This window comes from Centroberyx gerrardi, chromosome 11, assembly GCF_048128805.1.
Source record: "Centroberyx gerrardi isolate f3 chromosome 11, fCenGer3.hap1.cur.20231027, whole genome shotgun sequence".
Classification (NCBI taxonomy): domain Eukaryota; kingdom Metazoa; phylum Chordata; class Actinopteri; order Beryciformes; family Berycidae; genus Centroberyx; species Centroberyx gerrardi.
Window position 1 is genome coordinate 4,222,862 of NC_136007.1, and position 22,500 is coordinate 4,245,361.

Genomic DNA, 22,500 nt, shown 5'->3' on the forward strand with positions numbered 1-22,500 from the left:
TAGCTAGCTAACCTAGCATCTGGTCGGCTAAGGCACTTTCCTGGCTACGTAGCCTATAGTCCAATTTTAGACCAAGCAATAAATACATTTTTACATATTTAAACAATGAGTAAACAGCGGTAAATATCAAAAATATGCAGCAGAAAAGTACTAGATAAAGCTTTATTTTCATCGTTTACCCCAGAAGACGTAATCTGAGACGTTTACTAAACTTTCACTTTTAAACCCTATGGAGCCTCATTTTAGCCTTGATGTCTATAACCATTTAGATGTCTTTTAAATGGCTAATCAGTGTAAAATTGCTCAGTGGCCTGTCACTGCCCGGTTTTGCACAAACGTTACGTAGCTAGTCGTTACGGCAATGTTGGTTTACTTGTGACCATTCAGTTTTATCTCAGAGATGCATGTGAATGGATGATATGCTTCTTTGCTCGATAATCAGTCAACCAATAAGTGAATGAATCAATTATTGTACCGTGTTGCCGTGTAGCCGCATTTTATGAATAGGGGTGGAGTGCTTAATGAAGAGCGCGTCCATCACTTAGGGAATGGTTTCTGTCTGGCTCCAGTCAGGCTGCCCAGCCCAGACAGACTGTTTTACAGCTTTTAGTCGTCCAGCGGATACGACTCGCATAAGAAGCAATTATGTTCTCTTCTGCCTCACGTCTGCTTCCCGTCTCTTCTGTGAGAGCGCCGCGAGAGAAAGAGGGAGAGAGAGAGAGAAAAAATGAGATTTGAACTGTCTCCGCTGTCACTTAGCATTAGTTTACAGGCCCTCGCTGCGAGAAGGGAGGAAGCACTTTGGAGTTTTCCAGTCAGGCTCGGCTTACTGCAAGTCATTCAGCCGGACTGGATGGACGGACATGAATGGAGGTGTGGAGGGGAAGATGGATGCAGGAGGGAATCGATGGATACAGCGTGTCTTATGGGCCCAAAACATCTTGAAATGTCTTAAATTGAGTTATCTAAATTCACTGCTTAAGTGTGAGGGACACATCTATGCATGATAAATACAGACAAATATAACCTGTAGGTCTTGACTACAGTCTCTTAAACACAGGTGCTTTCTAGTGCTACTTCATTTCAAAACACTATTTTGGAGAAATTTTGCGACTGTACTTGAATGGATAGATGGACGGTGGGTGGTAGAAATGTGGCTGGTTGAATGTACTTCACATATGAATGGATGAATGACTGAATGAATGAATGAATGCCCAGATGTACATAAATGGATAGATAGATCATAAATGTCTGGTATATTTTAATAAACCTGCATCCAAAAGTGACTCTCAATCTGCCAAATTTGGCACACCCGGTTCAAATTTGGGTCAAAATGAACCAAATTAAACAAAAAATTAACCAATAAGGGCTTATTGGTTGAATGATTTTGGAGGGAAACTGGCCCAATTTGGTCACTGACTGACCAATCAACTGACCCAAGTCAGTGTCTTTCTGGCCCTGGGCCATCGGGAAATCCTCCTTATGGAGCCCTGGGTGGGTCTGTGGGATGTTGTCGTCTTCGACTGATTTATTTGTTTCTCCCCTCCAGGCGGAATATGAAGTGACTCCAGATGAGAAGAGGAAGGAGTGTGGCCAGGAGCTCCTGGAGAAATACTTCAACCCAAAGGTAGCTGCCGCTCTCACTGACTTCTGCTAACACTGCTCATGGGAAACCGTCACAGAGAAGATCCCGCTCTCACTAACTTAATGTTCATGTTAGTTTTTAGGAAAAGTACTTGCACCTACTCTCACTACAGTTTAATCATTTTGCTGACTAGGCTTGGGCGATATCCAAAATGTAATATATGCGATAATCGATATCGCAGGAATATCGCGATATTCACAAAATATCGTGATACTCTATAATATCGAATATCGTACAATAATAGTAAGAAGTGTAACGGTCTGAAACAGTATGGCAATATACTTGTTACCCATTGTGTAAAAGAGAAGTTCTACAAGAAGAAATACAATACGATTTAGAAAATGGACAGTTATTGATGGATAGATTTGTGTCCGTCATGTCCGAACGTCTCCATGGTGATGAGGCAGAAGAACAGGATGCTTCGCTCATAACAGAGCTACTTCATAGAAAAAATAGTAGTATACATTAAAAAAGAAACTGAGCTGGAAAACCTCCAGTCATCCCAACGCTCCACCAGGCTTTCTCTGTTTTATCTTTAGCTTAACTTTCTCAAATCGCATCTGCGCATCTCATCGTTGTAAATCTCTGTTTCCCTCTCTCCCGCCCCATTTCTCTCTCTCACCCTGTTTTTTTTCATATTTCTCTCTGTGTGTTTTGCCTTTTTCTCCCGTCTGAACATGCTTGTCTGTGAGTGTTGAGGTTAATCATCACCTCAGACCCGGTTCAGATCGTTGAGTCACGGTGTTTTGCTGCTCTAAATGTTTGTTTTTTTTCCTGTCCAGTCAGAGGATCACGTTCCTGAGGTGGAGGAGGCCATGATGGCTCAGTGTGCCGACAGACTGCAGCAGGACGCCTGCAAAGAGCTCTTCAAGGACTGTACCAAGTGAGAGCACACACACACACACAAGGGATACATTACAGTGCAGGTTGAGGCCTGTAGGATGTAACCCTGACTGTGTTCTCCATAAACACCTGAGGAACCTGAGAGTCTAAGAAAGTGTGTGGTTGTGTAATTTGTGACAGTTTAGTTTGTTTTCCACAGAGATTAAACATAGGTGTGGTCTGATTTTAAAAAAAAAGATAATAAAAGTGATAAAATACGATAAACGCAGAAAGAAGAGATTCAAAATTTCTCATTTGTGCAGGCAAGATGAGAAAATAAAGATATCCTCTCAAAACAAACAGAAGGAAAATAAATGTGAGATGAAAACAAAAACAAAAACAAAACATGATGATAATATTTCCTGTAGTTCAGTTGTTGTCAGGGAGATTTTCACCAGCTCATCACCCATCCCAGAAACGACAGTCATGCGTTGAGTAACATCCTCTTTAGCCGTGTTCCTGCTTGTTATGTGAGCGTGACGTTTTAAAAAAAAATTATTTTATTAATGGGGCACAAAATACATGCATTAAAGTACCAATCATCAGTGGACTTCCAATGTACCATCTTTATTTTTCATTTTATACAAAACAAACACCGTGAACCGTCCTTGCAACTTGATCTTTATTCTCTTTTTATGCATTTGAATTCTTTATTTATTCTCTCTTCTTATACACTTTATGATCTCTTTTTATTTATTTTTTATTGATCTCATCCTGTATTTCTTATCTAATGTCTTGTGTGTGTGTTGTAAGCACTATGAATTGCCTTTGTGTACGAATTGTGTTATATAAATAAACTCGCCTTGCCCAAAAACAAACAAATAAATGATAGAAAAAGAAAAAAATGAAAAGGGGAAGTCATAAGAAGTCTTATGACTTGCATAAATTGCACCAGTAGGCAGTGAGGTGAAGCTAAATTTGCCCTAAAATGCTCTCTCTCTCTCTCTCTCTCTCTCTCTCTCTCCCTCTCTCCTCTTTTTTCCCATCAGGAGTCTTTTGGAGATTCTGATTTATTTATTTGTGTGTTTTACAGATTGATCCACGACTACCTGAGCGTGGCGCCCTTCGCAGACTACCTCGACAGCATGTACTACAACAGGTTCCTGCAGTGGAAATGGCTGGAGAGGTACAGTCTGACGCAGAGGGAGTCATTATGTTCGATTAACCTCTGTCTTTGTCTTTCTCTCTGCTTCTCTCTCTCTCTGCTCAGGTTTCTCTCTGTCATGTACGTCAGCATATGTAACGTCCCTCCTCTCTCTCTCTTAGACACACACACACACACACGCACAAACCACTTAAAAGCTCACTTAGACTCACTTAGAGGCCGCATTAGCCTTGGTAAACTCCACCGCAGTGCAAGTGATAACATGCTGCCGGGCGAGTTGCCTCATTCTTCCCTTTCCCAAGTCTTCTCATATCCTCCAGGGGTTGGAAGGCGTACTTAACCGATGCAATCCATAAATTTCCATTCGGGATGACGTCTTGTTTCTCGCTCGGCGTTAGCGGCCTTTGAAGGTGTGAAGATGAAAATTGCTCAACTACAAAGAATTCACAGTTCCAGTGAATCGCAGGGGAGGGGGAAGTGATTTTCAGAGCAGGGCGTTGTGGCAGCCTGCAGGTTAGAGGAGCGACTCCGTGACGGTTTGCTCGTCCCAAAGCTGTTCTGTGTTACAGCAATAAAACCCGAGAGGGCGTTCTTCACCGGGCTGAAGGGTGGTGACGCACTCGGGACGAGGTGCAGCTGAGCAGTGTGGGGGAAAGTAACTTTTTAAACTATTTCGTTACTTTACTTTGGTACTTTGCCCTAAATAGTACCTCACCGGCCACTTTATTAGGTACACCTGCAGATTAACACAAATAGCACTGCTTCTCCAAACAGCGAATCATGCGGCTGCAACTCAATATATAAAGCATGCAGACAGGGTGAAGCGCTTTAGTTTTTTGTTCGACCAAACATGAGAATGGGCGAGATCTAAGAGACTTTGACTGCGGTCTGACTGCTTGGTTCTGAGTTTACAGAGAATGGTGCAGTAAAGAAAATCCAGTGCGTGAAAGCAGCTTGTTAATGAGAGAGGTCAGAGGTCAGAGCAGAACGGGCAGACTGGTTCAAGCTGACAGAAAGGCCACAAACGCTCCAGTAAGAGCTTTTTACAACAGTAGCGTGCAGAAGAGCATCTCACAGCACACAAGCTGTTGGCCCTTATGATAAATGGGCAACAGATGACCAGCCGGCACTAGATAAGTGTACCTAATAAAGTGTCCGGTGCGTGTAGATACGTTACTAAGTTAGTCTTTATTAAAGTAACTCATTAAAGCACTTTCAACTAAGTTACCCAGTGAAAAACATCTTATAATCTGTCTTCTGGTGATGTCCTCACTCCTACTGTATAGAAATCTAAAGAGTTCTAAAATCACTGTAAAACATAACCGTGAGTGGCTTATTGCTTTTATTGTAATTAAAAAAGAGCACAAATGTTCAATAAATCTTTTATTTTTAATTGATAATAGTTAGCAATAATAATTAAAATGTTATTCTTAATATAGTAATATAGTAGTAGCTGTCCAAGATGGCGCCAGCCGTAGCTGCGAGGAGATTTGTGATGCAGCTGCAAAGCTTCTACGGTCTCCTAGCAACAGCAGGAGCCACGCCCAGCGCTTTCCCAGCATCTGTTTAACACTGCTAGCTAAAAGATGACAGAAGAAGACCAGGGAGCTGAGAGAGAAAGAATGCCAGAAAGAACAAGAAAGAAAGAAAGAAAGAGGGAAGAAAAGAGAGAGCTACGTGCTCAGTTTTTTTTACCCAAAATACCACTGCTCGCTCTTCAGATGAATAAACTTTGTCTTCCTGCCTTTCATCACTGGAGATCCTTGTTAAGCATGACAACACTTCCTCAAAGCAGGACTCTGTCCGTGAGAGAGAGAGAGAGAGAGAGAGAGAGAGAGAGAGAGAGAGGAAAAACAACTAGAAACAGAGAACACAAGAGATGGACAGAGCGCAGGAGACAGAAGAAAACCCAGAGCGAGAGGAGAGAGAGAATTATTCAGATAAAGTCAGAGAGTGACCGAGTAAGAGAGAGTACGAGAGAGAGAGAGAGAAAGAGAGAGTGAAAAAAGAGAGAGCTACTCATTCATCTTACTCGCTCACTCTTCACATGCAGCTTGACGTCGTCTTGTTGTGTTTCGTCACAGTAGATCAGTGAACATGACAACTCAAAAATGAGTGGATGAAAGATAACGGACCTGTGTGTGTGTGTGTGTGTGTGTGTGTGTGTGTGTGTGTGTGTGTGTGTGTGTGTGTGTGTTTAGCTGCCTGCAGGTTGTTCATGGCTGATGCAGGGGTTTTCCAAGGTATTATGTCTCTGTCATTAGTTTAAATGTAGTTCTAATTGAAATATTGTTTTTAATTATTTATATTTAATATTTAATTAGTCTCTTCCATCCCTGTAGTTCTTGGACCCACAGACAATATTGTCTCCAGCTGTCAGTTGATACAGCTCCGCTGCCTCTTGCTGCAACAATGAGTCCAAACTGTTTGTCAAAATATCTCCAAAACATCCAGTCTGTGAAAACGATACGCAGAGCGGCCGACGTGTTTCTCTCCGCGGCCCGGAGAGCAGCGCCGCCGCCCCGTTTCCCCTCAGCGGATCGTCTTCTACCGAACTCTACTGTGTACGATCTGACCCGACCGTCCAGAACTAGATCGCTCCGCCTTTCACCCCGCAGCGGTCTGTGCTGCGGCAGAGAAAAATAGTTCTGTGATTTCCTGATTAGTGAAAGTTGCGTAACGGAGGAACTGAGTCACGTTTCCTCTCGACTCCTCTGTGGAGCCACAAACGGCCTTTTTGGAGATGTTTTGACAAACGGTTTGGACTCATTGTTGCAGCAAGAGGCAGCAGACTGACTCTGACTCTGGAGCCAGTATTGTCTGTGGGTCCAAGTACTCCAGGTATTGAGAGACTCATTATATATACAGTAGATCCAAAATCAATGAACATTTCTGCTTTATTAGATATTGTACAGATAGGAAAGATAGACGGAGAGACTGAGACGGAGGATGACATGCAGCAAAGGTCATGAGTTGGATTTGAACTATAATATATTTTGAAACAAAGTCCCTCATTCATCAAGCTATCGTCCGATCAAATCTGACCGTAATGCGGCCGTACACTCATTTCACGGCAGAAGTCGGTATTTATCAATTCCGTCTGTGTCGCGGCCTTAAGATCAATCTCACGCCTGCTTGTGTTTGCTCATTTCAAATAATTACATACAAGAGTTGCACATGGAAAACTATTGGAAATGCAGAATATTAAAGAATTTCCTCACGCTCTGTGACGACGCATCGTGGCCTATTAATTGTCCTCAGCACATTTTACGTTTTGAGATGTAATATTCGATGCTTATTGTGGATTTTTGTGTCAAAAGTATGAATAAATAACCTCATTAAAGTCTTAAAGATGCATAGGTTCTTTATGGAGGCACAGATCATAATTGTATTTTTAGTATACCACAGTAGTAGTATGAATCTGATTTTGATTCTTTTATTCACTATTGTGATTTGTAACTTTTGTTGCCTGTAATTTGTTATATGTTGTCTGTAACATGTTCATTTGTACTGCTACCTGTCTTGGCCAGGAGAGAGAGTTTTAATCTCAACAAGGTTTTTTTCCTATTTAATTAAAGGATAAATAATAATAATTGGATGATTGGAAGCTGTGTGATTTAGGCTACTGTATATAGGCCAATGCCTGTGCTGAAGCCCGGTAACCGAGGCAGATCTCGTGCTACTAGAGGACCAAGCCTTCCTTCATTTTGGGTGTGTCGTACAGCATGTAAAGACTCAGTTGTTTGCACTCGCTGCTCAATCAATAACTGCCTCTGATTCATCGATCCGTGATGTCATTTGTGCTCATTCTGGTGCCGTGAAGAAGTTTCCTGAATCGGACGAGGCGACTGTCTGACGATCGTTTTCTGTAGATTCTAGGGCTGAAAGATATGGACAAAAAAAATCTAATTGCAATTGCGATTCATATCATCACGAGTTTTTCTTGTCATACATTTTTTCGTGTGAATTTGGTAAAAAAATAAATAGATGTCAGTGTGCAGGATTTACTGAGTTTGAGTCCGATGAAAGGTTTTGATTCATGGACCAAAGATCACTTGCAGCTCTAAAACTCTTTGCTCAGAAATCCATTTTGAACGCTCCTCTCTCTCTCTTTAGCAATTAATTGCAGCCTCTGTGATTCAAGTTCAAGTTTGTTTATTTCTATAGCCCTTTATCCCAAGCATGTCTCAGAGGACTTTACGGAGAATGAGCCTAGCTAGATCTAATTAAACACAATCAGTGGTGAACAGAAAGATATAGGACAAGCATAGCAAAGAACACAAGATAGACGAGCAGATTTTAGCAAGACAAAAACATCTACCTAATTTACATAGCCTAACCTACCCGGCAACCCCCAGCCTTAGACCCTAATGCACACAGTGAAAAACTCCTTTCAATTAATAGTTCAGCTCTCTGTCCATCTCAGCTTGTTTCAGTTCAGATGAGAGTCGCTGGTTTCCCCTGTGGGACAGCGATCGATCGCGTCACATGCGTGCGTCCGGAACAATAGTTCATATCCCGGTCAGTCTCGTCCGGGATAAGCTGTTTCCCAAATCTGACGGTGTGCACACTGTGAAAATGACGAGGTTTATACCCGCGTCAGTATCCAGGACAACAAGGACTTATCCCAGCTGTTAGGTAAGGGTTTCCCACAATCTGGATAAGAGCTTATTTGTTACTGTAAATGGGATGTGATGATACACCAGCAGACAAACTTAAGCACCCAAAATATCGCACTCATCGGACTTTATTGTCCTGACTGGTTGATTAAAGGTTTTGACAGTCACATTTCACCATGTCATTGTGATATAAATAAAGAAAAATAAATAGATAAACAGTTTGGTCTCTGAACTGCTGAGCCAGCAGGATCAGCCGTCCCATTAGCCCATAATTGTTGGGGTTTATGTGATATTTGGAAATTATGGTGTGTGTGATGAGGTGGACTGGGTGTAAGATGAAGTGTTGCTTTAGACTAGTTTCAGTTTTGTGTAGATGAATCTAGTCTTGATCAGTGGTGAGAGCGGGTTGTGTGCGTGTGCGTGTGTGTGTGTGTGTGTGTGTGTGTGTGTGTGTGTGTGTTCAGATAAACAAACAAGCATCATGTGGTACAAGAATCCCATGCGGCACACACGCAACTTGTATTTGAACCCTCAAATTGGATGAAGGGATTCATTCCAAAACACGTTTCATCTTCTCTGGGGAGAAAACTGTGGCCTGATGACTTGATTGACTTGATGCCAAGAATAGAAAAAACAGTCAGTTACATCCTACAAGAATGCTACTGAAGGCTAATGACTTTAATAGAAATCAAAAGTGCGTTTTCTTTTCACTGCACCAATCATTTTGTAGGAATACAAACCTGTAGTTTTCACATTGTTAAATTGTGAAATATTTGAGCTTCATCCTCTGATAAGTGACTTTTTATTCCGCTGTGTTGAGCTGTTCACCTCTGTCTGTATATATATGTTGTGGTGTTTTTTATTGTATTGTTTTTATTGTACAGCCTTTCAGCAAACCGCATTTCCAGCTAAGGATGGGATGATATGCTTATCTCACGATACAATTCAATACATGCTATTAATATAATTTGGATGGAGAGCTTGTGAAATTGTGATTGGCAAGCCGTCTCATTTGGGATTACTACAGCAGAATAAAATGGAGCTAATATCACGATTTCACATTTTTGTATTGCGATATATTGAATTTCGATATATATCGTCCCATCCCTACTTACAGCCTTAAAGTCTTGAATTGAATTGACTTGATTGATTGCTTACAATTAAGTGCTAACATTTCTCTCTGTGTCCAACAGGCAACCGGTGACAAAAAACACTTTCCGACAGTACCGGGTGTTGGGGAAGGGAGGTTTTGGAGAGGTGAGTACCATCAGTTTGTCACATTTTCAGCATTTAGTTGGCACTCTCAACCAGAGCAACTAGTCGTGAACGCAAACATAGAACAAGCGAAAACACGTCGTCCCCCACGAATGACACAGGCACCGCTTTGACCAATCAGTAACGAGATGCACCGTCCCTCCAAGTTCCATCAAAATCAGTCCAGTCGTGTCCATAGATTTGATTTTGTGGGGGACGATGAGCTTAAATAATTCCCAGATCATCAACATCACAAGCAACCAATAGTAAGAAGTGTTAAGAGTCAAGTGGAGCAGCAATTTTCTGTGTCCTCAGAATGATAGAGATGTATGATAGAGAGAGTTAGAGAGAAATAAGAACCAGAAAGAAAAGATAGAAACATTTTTTTTTGAGCCTGATCAAGTGAAAGTAGAGGAGGAAGATGAGATAAAGATAAAGGGAGATGGGGATTTGATTTAGGCAGGAGAGGGGAATGTGAAGCATTTCTTGATTTATTATTATTATTTTTTTTTTTCCAAACATTGCTCCCATTTTATTCAAACGAAGGAGCGCTGTTTCCCTGAGGTCAGAACAGGAAGATCTTTACAGAAAGCTTTGTTGACTTTGAATGCTACAACTTGTTGATTCTTTTCTTGGCTTCTTTTATCAGCGGCTTCTATGAAATCAGCTTCTATGAAATCCCATTAAAGTGGTAAACGGCGCTGAATGGCGTCTCTGTGCAACATATTAGCCTCATAAGAAGATTTTTTTTTTTTTTACTCCATACTGATCCCATGGCGATAATTGCCCGGATTAAACGGAGTAGCCCTGGGTCATAAGATAACGAGGAGCACCACGCCGCAGTATTTTATGGAAACAAAAACACTGCTTGATGTTGTTTTCAATTAAAGAAGATGCTATATCGGATAGCGGACATTAAAACGTGACAGGGAAAGCTGTATCCTGTGTTCTCCTGCAGCTCAGCGGTCAAACTGAAACACTGACACTGCCTTTAACAACTATTTTCTGGTGCGTTTTGTACATTTATTGTACATTATTGTACAATATACTTGCATTTGTGACCTCTCACAGAGATTAATAGCCTATGTAATCCAATCTAGAAATAACAGAATGAAATGCAGTATGAAATGTAAAAAAAAAAAAGGCACTTAAAATATCAAATAGGACCCTACCAAAGTAGTTTGTTTGTTTACCATGGTAGTTTCCATTTCCATTTTCCAGTAACTAAGAAAAAATCTGTTTCTATACCAGATAAGCAAGCATTCAGTCAGTGTCGATATTTCTAGATTATGTCACTTGGTTTATACAAAATGGCTAGTAAATAGCTAGTACATCTACAAGGTTGCTGACGTGGCGAGCGGTTAGAAAGGGGAAGGTCTCGCACCAAGTGGACTGAAATTTTTGGAAGCGTATTTCTTCTTCTTGGGACCTGTTTCATCCGTGTTCAGCGGCAAACTGAGCGGAGCGGAGGGCAAACAGCCTGCTCCTCCAAAGAGCCAATCATGCGGCTGCAACTCAGCATAATGTTTAGTCGTTTTCTGTTCGACCGAACATTAGAATAGGCGAGATGCGTGATCTAAGAGACTTTGACTGCGGTCTGACAGTTGGTTCAGCATCTCAGAAACAGCTGCCCTCCTGGGATTTTCACACATTACAGTCTCTAGAGTTACAGCGCTGCAAAAAAAATCTCCATCTTAACAAGTCATTTAGTCTATTATTGAGTCGTAAAATCGTAATTTTCATAAAATAAGTGAAAAGATCTGCCAATGGGGTTGAGATTATTTCACTTGTTTCCAATGCAAATCAACTTGTTTCAAGAAGTAGAATCAAGCGTCATTTTCTTGACGGCAGTGCAGTGATCTGTCTTATTCTGATTGGTTTCAACATACTGACACTCATTTCTAGAAAGCTCCTGAAACAAGTGAAACTGCACTGGAGGAAGTGGAGTTATCTCACCTCACTGGCAGAATTTTTCTGGTTTAAGGTTGGTCTGGTTTAAGAAAAATAAGATTTGAAGGCTGAATATGAGACTAAATAGATTATTTTTTGCAGTGAGAGAATTGTGCAATAAGGAAAAAAACATCCAGTGAGTGAAAACAGCTTGTTAATGAGAGAGGTCAGAGGTCAGCGGTCAGACAGAAAGACAGAAAGAAACACAAATGCCCCAATAACAGCTTTTTACAACAGTGGAGTGCAGAAGAGCATCTCACAACACCTTATGATAAATGGACAACAGATGACCAGCCGCTACTAGATAGGCGTACCTAATAAAGTGTCCGGTGAGTGTATCTGAATGCAGTAAACCCCACCCACCTGTTACGCCAAGCCGGCTAAAACAAACCCTCCTGGAATGCTTTGAACATCCCAGACCGATGATATTTAGCAGTGTAAGAATATCCGAGGGGGGGAACCGATCTGCCGTCCCGTGTAAGAATATCCGAGGGGGGGAACCGATCTGCCGTCCCGTCGCTCACTTCATAATTACACTGTTCACAATCGCAGTCTTGTTGGAGGACTGTAGGTACTTACCACTGTAGGAAATGTAAAGTCACAAGATGGCCAGCGATAAAGTGTTTCATGTGTTATTAGTCTGATCGTCAGAGGGCATATTGTATGTTTTATGAAGTGTATCGCCGTCGTCTAAACGTCTAAATGTTGACGAGTCATGTGAGGTTCATGAAGCAGACTTTTGTCCGCCAGTGAGTTTGAGTGGCAGTTTTAGCGGTGCAGGCTGTCTCTCTCTCTCTGTCTGTCTGTCTGTCTGTCTGTCTCTCTCTCTCTCTCTCTCTGTCTGTCTGTCTGCCTGTCTGTCTGTCTGTCTGTCTGTCTGTCTCTCTCTCTCTCGCTCTCTCTCTCTCTCTCTCTCTGTCTGCCTGTCTGCCTCTCTCTCTCTCTCTCTGTCTCTCTCTGTCTGCCTGTCTGCCTGCCTGTCTGCCTCTCTCTCTCTCTCTCTGTCTCTCTCTGTCTGCCTGTCTGCCTCTCTCTCTCTCTCTCTGTCTCTCTCTGTCTGCCTGCCTGTCTGCCTCTCTCTGTCTCTCTCTGTCTCTCTCTGTCTGCCTGCCTGTCTGCCTCTCTCTGTCTCTCTCTGTCTGCCTGTCTGTCTGTCTCTCTCTGTCTCTCTCTCTCTGCCTGTCTGCCTCTCTCTCTCTCTCTCTGTCTCTCTCTGTCTGCCTGCCTGTCTGCCTCTCTCTGTCTCTCTCTGTCTGCCTGTCTGTCTGTCTCTCTCTGTCTCTCTCTCTCTGCCTGTCTGCCTCTCTCTCTCTCTCTCTGTCTCTCTCTGTCTGCCTGTCTGCCTCTCTCTCTCTCTCTCTGTCTCTCTCTGTCTGCCTGTCTGCCTGCCTGTCTGCCTCTCTCTGTCTCTCTCTGTCTGCCTGTCTGTCTGCCTCTCTCTGTCTCTCTCTGTCTGCCTGTCTGTCTGTCTCTCTCTGTCTCTCTCTATCTGCCTGTCTGTCTGCCTCTCTCTGTCTCTCTCTGTCTGCCTGTCTGCCTGTCTGTCTGTCTGTCTCTCTCTCTCTCTCTCTGTCTCTCTCTGTCTACCTGTCTGTCTGCCTCTCTCTGTCTCTCTCTGTCTGCCTGTCTGCCTGTCTGTCTGTCTCTCTCTCTCTCTCTCTCTGCCTGTCTGTCTGTCTGCCTCTCTCTCCCTCTCTCTCTCTCTCTCTCTCTGTCTGCCTGTCTGTCTCTCCCTCTCTCTCTCTCTCTCTCTGTCTGTCTGCCTCTCTCTCTCTCTCTCTCTCTCTGTCTGCCTGTCTGTCTGTCTGTCTCTCCCTCTCTCTCTCTCTCTCTCTCTCTCTCTCTGTCTGTCTGCCTCTCTCTCTCTCTCTCTCTCTCTGCCTGTCTGTCTGTCTGCCTCTCTCTCTCTGCCTGTCTGTCTCTCTCTCTCTCTCTCTCTCTCTCTGCCTGTCTGTCTGTCTATCTGGTGGCCTCCCTCTCTCTCTCTCTCTCTCTCTCTCTCTCTCTCTGTCTGCTCTCTCTCTCTCTCTCTCTCTCTCTCTCTCTCTCTGTCTGTCTGCCTCTCTCTCTCTCTCTATCTCTCTCTCAGAGCCTCTCTCTCTCTCTCTCTCTCTCTCTCTCTCTCTCTCTCTCTCTGTCTGCCTCTCTCTCTCATTTTCTTGCTTTCAAGTTCAATTCAGTTCACTTTGATTCACTTTTCTGTTCCCATGAACAGAAGATGACCAATTTAGCCAAACCATATTAGTTTGCGATAGTATCCTGCAAAACCTGTAGTAAATCCCCCTTTCTCCTCCTTTCTCTTCATTTTACCTTGTTTAACTTCCTCCTTTCACCTCATTTAACTTCCTTCCTCCTCCTTTCAACTCTTTTCTCTTCTTTCCTCCTCATTTAAACTCCTCCCTCCTCATTTTACATCATTTCTCTTTCTTCCTCCTTTAACCTTCTTCCTCCTTTTACCCCATTTAACCTCCTTCGTCCCCCTTTTACCTACTCGCTCCTCTTTTTACTTCCTTTCTCTTCCTTCTTCCTCCTTTTCCCTCCTTTTGCTCCTCCTTCCTCCTTCCTTCTTTCTCCTTCCTTTTCCTCTAACCCCCTTTCTCCTCCCCCTCCCCCTCCTCCTCCTCCTCCTCCTCCTCCTCCCTCATGCAGGTATGTGCGTGTCAGGTACGAGCCACAGGGAAGATGTACGCCTGTAAGAAGTTGGAGAAGAAGAGGATAAAGAAGAGGAAAGGAGAGTCCATGGCTCTCAACGAGAAGCAGATCCTGGAGAAAGTCAACAGCAGATTTGTAGTAAGCATCAACTTGTCCTGAATCTGTTCATTACGCACACAAGGCTGTGGATTTGTTGTGTTTCCCACTGATCGGCATGACGTTTTGTTTAACAGGCTGCTATTGCATTAGTGTGTGACGTGCATTTGGTTTTCTCTACTGGCCTTGCAAACCTAATTTCCCTCAGTACAGTCGAGTACTCAGTACTCAGTACAGTTGGTGTATCTCGTCCTGAAAGTTGGCACTATGTACAGTCATTGTACTGTCAGATGCAGCATGCAACACATGAGGAATCAGCATTATGCACCATACTATATTTAAACATTTAAACAAAACTGAAACTTTAAGATTGATGCCTGCCTAGCAAAACGGATCTGGATCAACAGTAGATTTGCAGTAGGGCTTTTGGATTTTTTTCAATTAATCGATTACTCATTTGGTCTATAAAATGTCAAAAATAATGACAAATGCCCATGTGTGTCTTATGAACACACTGAACAATAAACATCAGGTAACACTTCTTTCTTCCAAAATGTATATATATATATATATGTATATATATACACGTATATGTATATAGCATTTACGTAGGCAAGGCAAAGCAACATTTCATACACAGAGGCAATTCAAAGTGCTTTACAGAGTAATAAAAATACAGTAAAGATAAAAGATTTAGAATTAAAAAGTGCAAAAGTACAGACAAGAGATACAAAAGATAAAAGACTTAAAAAAAGTAAAATAGTGCAGTTCTGTTACAGCGTAGAGTAGGCAGTGCAAAACAGAAATGTTTAAGCTTTGACTTAAAAGTGGTCAGAGTCGGGGCTTGTCTAATATCACCTGGGAGGTTATTCCAGGTCTGAGTTGCATGATAACAAAACGTAGTGAAACCCTTCATATGTTTATTCTCTGTACAGCTCAGGCTGACCTGGACTGCTTTCTGACGGCTACAACATTAGCAGCCGCAGTGATTAAAATACACCGGGGTCGGCCTCCCGTTCGGTTTGATTCCACGCCAGATGAAACTCATACTGCTTATTTGATTTGGACACCTATCAGTCAGCTGCCCAGGCTCCCAGGCTAACAGTGGATTTAGGAAGCGTTCCCGTTTCCCACACACAGCCCCTCTGGGTTTCTCATGGCTCTGAGCAAAAATACACAACTGGACAATTTTGTTCAGCAGAACATAATTTATCAAAAATGTTGGCATCAGGAGCTGACAGATGGTTGTGTTTCGGTTGTGGGGGACGTTCAAGCGGTGGCATCGTCATCATCATGAATGGCTCACATTAAAGGAACAATCCACCCTAAAACACTTTAATACTGTTAACAGCTGTTAGCGATGTACCTTGCATTCCTGGACCCATTTGGTTGTTTGGTGGTGTATTTTTCTTATTCTCGTGGATAATTAGCTAAATGTAGACGATGAAACGTCACGTCCAGCTCCGCTACAATGGTGTCTGATATGAGAAAATGTTTCAGGATGTAAAACATCAGCGGTAAACGTCAGGTTTTGGCGTCAGTCCCTCAGAATCAAAGAGCGAGGGCTTCTTTCTAGAGCCGCCATTTTGCACCGAGAGACGTTCAACAATCATACAGGGAGAAATCCATCGTAGAAGAGGAGAGACACCAGTGTATCCAAGCGTGGATTTTTCCTTTAACATTCACCAATCAACAGGATCTGCTGTAAATATCCCTTGTACAGTAAAGTGGGTAGGAACGGGTACGTCGCCGCTTCTTCTAGGCAAAAACGCCATTTAGTGGATAATTTTAACCTCAATCTCATTACAGTACCATGAATGTATACAGTGTTTTTTTGCACTGGTCCTCGCCACATAGAAGACACATGAGACCGCTCAAGTGATATTTATTTAAGTGTTTGTCAGTCTAGCGTTGGCTCTCACCCTCCACATCTCTGCATACTGTTCTATGGATCAAGAGTGGAGCTTGACATTTTGGATTTCAGGCTGTGATTTGTTTTTCACTCGGGGGGTTTTCCACATATGTGGGGAAAAAAAAGTCTGCATTGAAGCATGACCGTCTAGCTTATGCCTGACCTCCGTATGCAGTGTGTTAAGGCATGCGCATGACTGATGTGTGTGCTGTTGTATTACAGATAAGTCAGTCATATGCCTCGGCTTATCTGTAAGGCGCCATATGCCGGTGAAATTTGCAGATTTGAAATCTTTTGCAGATAAATCGATAAGCGTCACCCTGCCGCACTGGCCGATAACTTTCTGAGAAAACTGTATATCGCTGGAATACCTCAGTTATATCCAGTCTTTGGTCTTCGATTGTTCTCAGACTTTGTCCCTGCTGACCACCTTACACTCTCTCTGACCGTGAGCCAATCAAATCAGAGCAACACAATGGCCTCTGTATCAAGCAGCCTCCTGATTGGCTGCCTGTTACTCTGGCTCTCCACAAAGCGATAGCATGTAAACTTCGAAAAACTCCAAATTAGAGCTGCAACGATTAATCGATGAATCGATTAGTTGTCAACTATTAAATTAATCGCCAACTATTTTGATAATCGATTAATCGGTTTGAGTAATTTTTTAAGAAAAATAAGTAAAAATTCTCTGATTCCAGCTTCTTAAATGTGAATATTTTCTGGTTTCTTTACTCCTCTATGACAGTAAACTGAATATCTTTGGGTTGTGGACAAAACAAGACATTTGAGGACGTCATCTTGGGCTTTGGGAAACACTGATCGACATTTTTCAACATTTTCTGACATTTTATAGACCAAACAACTAATCGATTAATCGAGAAAATAATCGACAGATTAATCGACAATGAAAATAATCGTTAGTTGCAGCCCTACTCCAAATCTTCTCTTGTCTCTTTATTCGTATTCTGTTGCATCACCACCGGGCCATTTTGGTACACTGCAAAAACTGACAGTTATTTTGAAAGTTATTTTATCTTGTATCCAGACTTATCAAGCTTACTTTAGGATTTTTTTTTTGTGTGAAATCATCTCACTGCACTGGCAGATAATTTTACCCGTTTCAACAAATTTGACTTTTTTTCAGGAGAATGTAACTTGTTTCAGGACATTTATTTAGTAAAAGTGGAATTATCTTGGAGAAAGTTTTATTTTCTTCTGATTTTCTTCATTGTTTTATGATGATTTTTTTGAACGAAGTCATATTGGCATGTATCAAGTGAAATGATGAGATGATTTGACTAAAAATAAGCTTGATAGGTCTGGAAATAAGTTAAAATAATTTGGCATTTTTTGCAGTGTAGGAACATAACTAATGATTATAATCAAATGACAGCCACAGCCAGTGAGCTGTGTGTATGGTAAAGCACCATATTGGCAGGAAATGCGTGGGAATACTATGAATTGAATGTTTCACACACAGCATCTGATTCTGCACACAAAATAGCATTGAAAAATTTCTATGAAAAATGCGTATTGATTATCTACCGTATACCTGACTCACTCCATCTCCGTACGCTCCCGTGTCTGCAGGTGAGTTTAGCGTACGCCTACGAGACGAAGGACGCCCTGTGCCTGGTGCTGACCCTGATGAACGGCGGCGACCTGAAGTTCCACATCTACCACATGGGAGACGCCGGGTTCGACGAGACGAGAGCCGTCTTCTACTCTGCGGAGATCTGCTGCGGCCTGGAGGACCTGCACCGGGAGAGGATCGTCTACAGGTGGGGGGACAGGCGGGAATACGGACGGGAGGTGGTTACGCTGCGAGGTTTAGGAAACGGATCGGAGGCTGGAACGCTTCAGAAGAGTCCTCTAGTAATCATGTAGGAAATAGAGAGATCCAAGGCACTCCAAAAATCTGTTAAAGAGTCTATTTCGCTAGTCATAATTGTACGTTAAAGCGGCGCTGGGCAAAGACTTTTATGTAAAAATACACCCGTCTTATCAGTCTAAATCACAAATTGAGGAGCGTCCCGTCCCCGCTAACTGAGACCCTGCAGGTTCGTTCAAATCAACTTCTGCTGTTGGATATGGTCGCTAGTGGGAAATCTAAAACACTAAAATACTGCAAGTGATGATGGGAAATCTAAGGAATTTAGGTCCGAGGAGTGTCACGTTACATGATTTCTGGGTAATGAAGTACTAGAGAAATTCTATCTCCTGCTGCCACCGTAGTGCGGAGTTGCTGAACGCAGCTTTAAACACGTCACCCATCCACCAGTTTCTCCAAATTTGGTGTTTTGTGTTTTACTTAAATTGAAAGTGATAGAAGTGACGAATCAGGAAGTGACGAATCAAAACTTGAGAGCAAAATACGTGCTAAGTTGCCTAGTGCAGCTTTAACTATTGGCACATTGTTTGCACTGATGTGATGCGGTACTTTTGCTCAATAATACAGACTTGGAGATAGACTTTGTTTTTGATACTTCCTCCTCAAACCAGGAGGTTAAAAGCTCAGAGGATAACAAATTTCTCCCTGTTTTTATCTCCTCTCCTCTCTCCTTCTCTCCTCTCCTCTCTCCTTCTCTCCTCCTCCTCTCCTCTCCTCCTCTCCTCTCCTTTCCTCTCCTCTCTCCTTCTTTCCTCTCCTTTCCTCTCTCCCTCCATCTGTCCTCTTTCTCTTGCCTCATCTTCTCTCCTCCCCCTTTCTTCCCCTCTCATTCTCTCTCCTCTCCTTCCTTCCTTCTCTCCTTCTCTCCTTCTCTCCTCTCTCTCTCTCTCTCTCTTCCAGGGACCTAAAACCGGAGAACATCCTGCTGGACGACCACGGTGAGTAGCAGCATTAAAGGGGAAAGCCCCAACTTTTAAACAGAAGCCTGTCCGGTCTCCATTAACGGCTAAAGCAGCGTCATTAGTGGAGAGTGACGGCGATCGCCCGCTGTCTAACAATCAATACGTTTCTTTACGGTCTGTCTCGTCTCACAGCATCTCTCCCTGCTGGGGATCTTTCCCTAACCGGCCTCTTATATTATATATGATACAAGCCGTTCGATGGATGCTTTTATCCAACTTACTGTATCACAAGTGCATACACTGTTAATATGGAAGGCTGCAGGAAGTGGACTGAAGCCCGTTAACCCGTTTACCACAGAGGAAGAATTCAAGGTGTCGGCTGGTTTTGTTTGATTTGGCCGTCGGTCATCTTAGGCTGCGTTTACACACATAGAGTTTTTTTGTATGGAAAAAAAACACTGCCATAGCTGGTTAGCACTTCTAGCAGATAATACAGTGTTGTGCAACAAGCAGAGGCTTACCAGATATTCCCAATATACCTGTGACCATCAAACTTTTCCACTCCTCCCTCAGAGTGTCAGACACACTGAGTCAATAGACTGGACCTTGGACTTATTTCACCCCTGTCAGCAGCTTAATAACCCCATAATTTATAACTTATATTTTAAACTGTGCAATACTGATTCCGGTTACTAATTTTGTGCAATAATTTAAAACAAAGGGGAAGGAAAAAAGCAGGAGTGAAAGGCCCAGCTCAGGGATTTCCTCCTACTCCTCCTCCCTCACACCCACCCTCAAATTTCTTATTTTTCTTATTTCTATATTATTGTTGTTATATATTGTAGTATAATGCACATACTTTACATATTTTTATTTGCACATATTTTTATAATGCACATACGGTACTTTATATATTTTTATTTTATTGTAGTATAATGCACATATTCTACATATTTTTATATTTATTTTCTTATTTCTATTTTTCTTATAATTTCTCTATGCCTATATATATTTCTGTGAGCAACTGCAACGAAACCCAATTTCCCCTCGGGGATCAATAAAGTATTTCTGATTCTGATACACGTCCAGTTATGATCCACACTGCCTCTTTATGATCGGTGTTGCGGTACCAGATATTCACTTACTACAACGACCAATTTCTCCACCGGCACTTTCTCCATCTCTGTTGTCATGGGTAACGGCCAGCCTCCTACGTAGCATGAAGCCCCGCCTCTCCTTCACCGCGATTGGTTGGCTGAGAAAAAAGCCGTTCTGAAAAGTTGAACATTGAACACGTTGAAAGCTCTGCCAAAAAAAGCCATTGGGCACATCGCTTTTTGGAGAGCCTTACATGTTAAGTAATGAGAACATAGACACCAAAATTATTAGTTTAGCATTTAGAAGTGCAAAGTTCCACATTTTACTGCACTGTTGCTTTCCCTCTGCTTTCTGAAATTCAGAATGTGTTCCAGGTTTCAGCTTGACGTGTCAACATTTTGAAACAACTGAGACTACAGTCGTGTGGAACTTTTTTCTCCTCATGTACAACAGTTTACACAGTTTTGAGATCTTCAAACAAAACCCCCAAAAAGTTTGCCCAGTATCTGGCAACAGCCTCTCAGTAGAAGCTGTTATTCTGCTGTGAGTCACAAGAGGGAGCCGTGTCTCCAGGAGCAGACCGGAAGAACTGATCTGCAAACTAAAACCAGGCCGTGGAAACGTCCTCATGGTGCTGAAGTGTTGTTTCATAGTGCTAATTTAGTTTAGCTGCACAGTGATAAAACATTAACGATTACAAAAACCCATTTACTTTGTGTTCATTTGTGCTGCTGAGATACAAAAAAAAAACAAAGGCCCTCCTGGAACCAAATTTCCTCTTGTAGGACAATAAAGTATCTATCTATCTATCTATCTATCTATCTATCTATCTATCTATCTATCTATCTATCTATCTATCTATCTATCTATCTAAAAACATCTCACCTCAAAACCAACCAATAAAACAACAACAAAAAAATCAAGATGTAGGGTGAAGACACGACTGCAGAACAGAACACAACTTAAAAAAATAATAGAACAACAGTAGAATTGCTGAATAAAGAAGCAAGCATGTCAGAGCAAAAGTTAAAAAGTATTGTATTTGCTACTGTTGATGTTTACTGTCTGTGCATTAGGCCATAAAATAAATGCTTTTTAACTTTAGCAACAAGAACAAATTGATTTTTATTTTATGATTTTTATTCCTTTTTCTACCTCATATTAGACCAGTCCACCAGTAATAGTCCTAAAATATTGGCATATTGTCTATATTGAAACATTTAATTTCACTTAGAACGCCCATTGCAGTTGTAAATAGCAGATAAGAGTATGAAATAGATGCTGATACCACATGCAAGAAGTGCAGTAAAATATTTTTGCTCCTAATTTCATCAAGACAAATACTTGTGGTTTAATCATGATCGCAGTATCTGGCAAAATCGTGAGAAATGTCCTTTCAGCCATAATCACACCGCCCTGTTTCCGCCCTGTTTTATTTATCAAAGCAAACACAAAACTCTCACATTATCTCTTGGATCAAAGACTTGTTTCACATGTCGATCTCAACTTTGGTGACCTGTTCCTAAATCACAAGACACCGTGAGAGTTCACTGCAGCTTTGAAGAGCTCTTCCTCCTCCTCCTCCTCCTGCTCATCCTCCTCATCCTCCTCCTCATCCTCCTCCTCATCCTCCTGCTCATCCTCCTCATCCTCCTCCTCCTCCTCCTCCTCCTCCTCCTCCTCCTCCTCCTCCTCCTCATCCTCCTCCTCCTCCTCCTCATCCTGCTCCTCCTGCTCATCCTCCTCCTCATCCTGCTCCTCCTCCTCCTCCTCCTCCTCATCCTCCTCCTCCTCCTGCTCCTCCTCCTCCTCATCCTCCTCCTCCTGCTCCTCCTCATCCTGCTCATCCTCCTCCTCCTCCTGCTCATCCTCCTCCTCCTCCTGCTCCTCCTCCTCCTCCTCCTGCTCCTCCTCCTCCTCCTGCTCCTCCTCCTCCCCATCCTGCTCATCCTCCTCCTCCTCCTCCTGCTCCTCCTCCTCATCCTCCTCCTCCTCCTCCTCCTCCTCCTCCTCCTGCTCATCCTCCTCCTCATCCTCCTCCTCCTGCTCCTCCTCCTCCTGCTCATCCTCCTCCTCCTCCTGCTCATTCTCCTCCTCCTCCTGCTCATCCTCCTCCTCCTCCTCCTGCTCCTCCTCCTCCTCCTCCTGCTCCTCCTCCTCCTCCTCCTGCTCCTCCTCCTCCTCATCCTGCTCATCCTCCTCCTCCTCCTCCTCCTGCTCATCCTCCTCCTCCTCCTCATCCTGCTCATCCTCCTCCTCCTGCTCATCCTCCTCCTCCTCCTCATCCTGCTCCTCCTCCTCCTCCTCCTCCTCCTCCTCCTGCTCATTCTCCTCCTCCTCCTGCTCATCCTCCTCCTCCTCCTCCTGCTCCTCCTCCTCCTCCTCCTGCTCCTCCTCCTCCTCATCCTGCTCCTCCTCCTCCTCCTCCTCCTCCTCCTCCTCCTCATCCTCCTCCTCCTCCTCATCCTCCTCCTCCTCCTCAATATCAAATCAA

General features: G+C 42.9%; 1 protein-coding gene across 1 annotated transcript in view; it reads left to right on the top strand.

Moving 5' to 3' along the window:
- grk6 (G protein-coupled receptor kinase 6) overlaps positions 1-22,500 on the top strand; it is a 58,443-nt gene that overhangs the window by 27,663 nt on the left and 8,280 nt on the right. Inside the window, exons 4-10 of the mRNA XM_071910336.2 lie at positions 1,550-1,627; positions 2,428-2,528; positions 3,561-3,653; positions 9,445-9,508; positions 14,105-14,245; positions 17,706-17,896; positions 18,907-18,944. Of these exons, the coding sequence (XP_071766437.1) occupies positions 1,550-1,627; positions 2,428-2,528; positions 3,561-3,653; positions 9,445-9,508; positions 14,105-14,245; positions 17,706-17,896; positions 18,907-18,944 (706 nt within the window). The remainder of the gene's footprint in view (positions 1-1,549; positions 1,628-2,427; positions 2,529-3,560; positions 3,654-9,444; positions 9,509-14,104; positions 14,246-17,705; positions 17,897-18,906; positions 18,945-22,500) is intronic.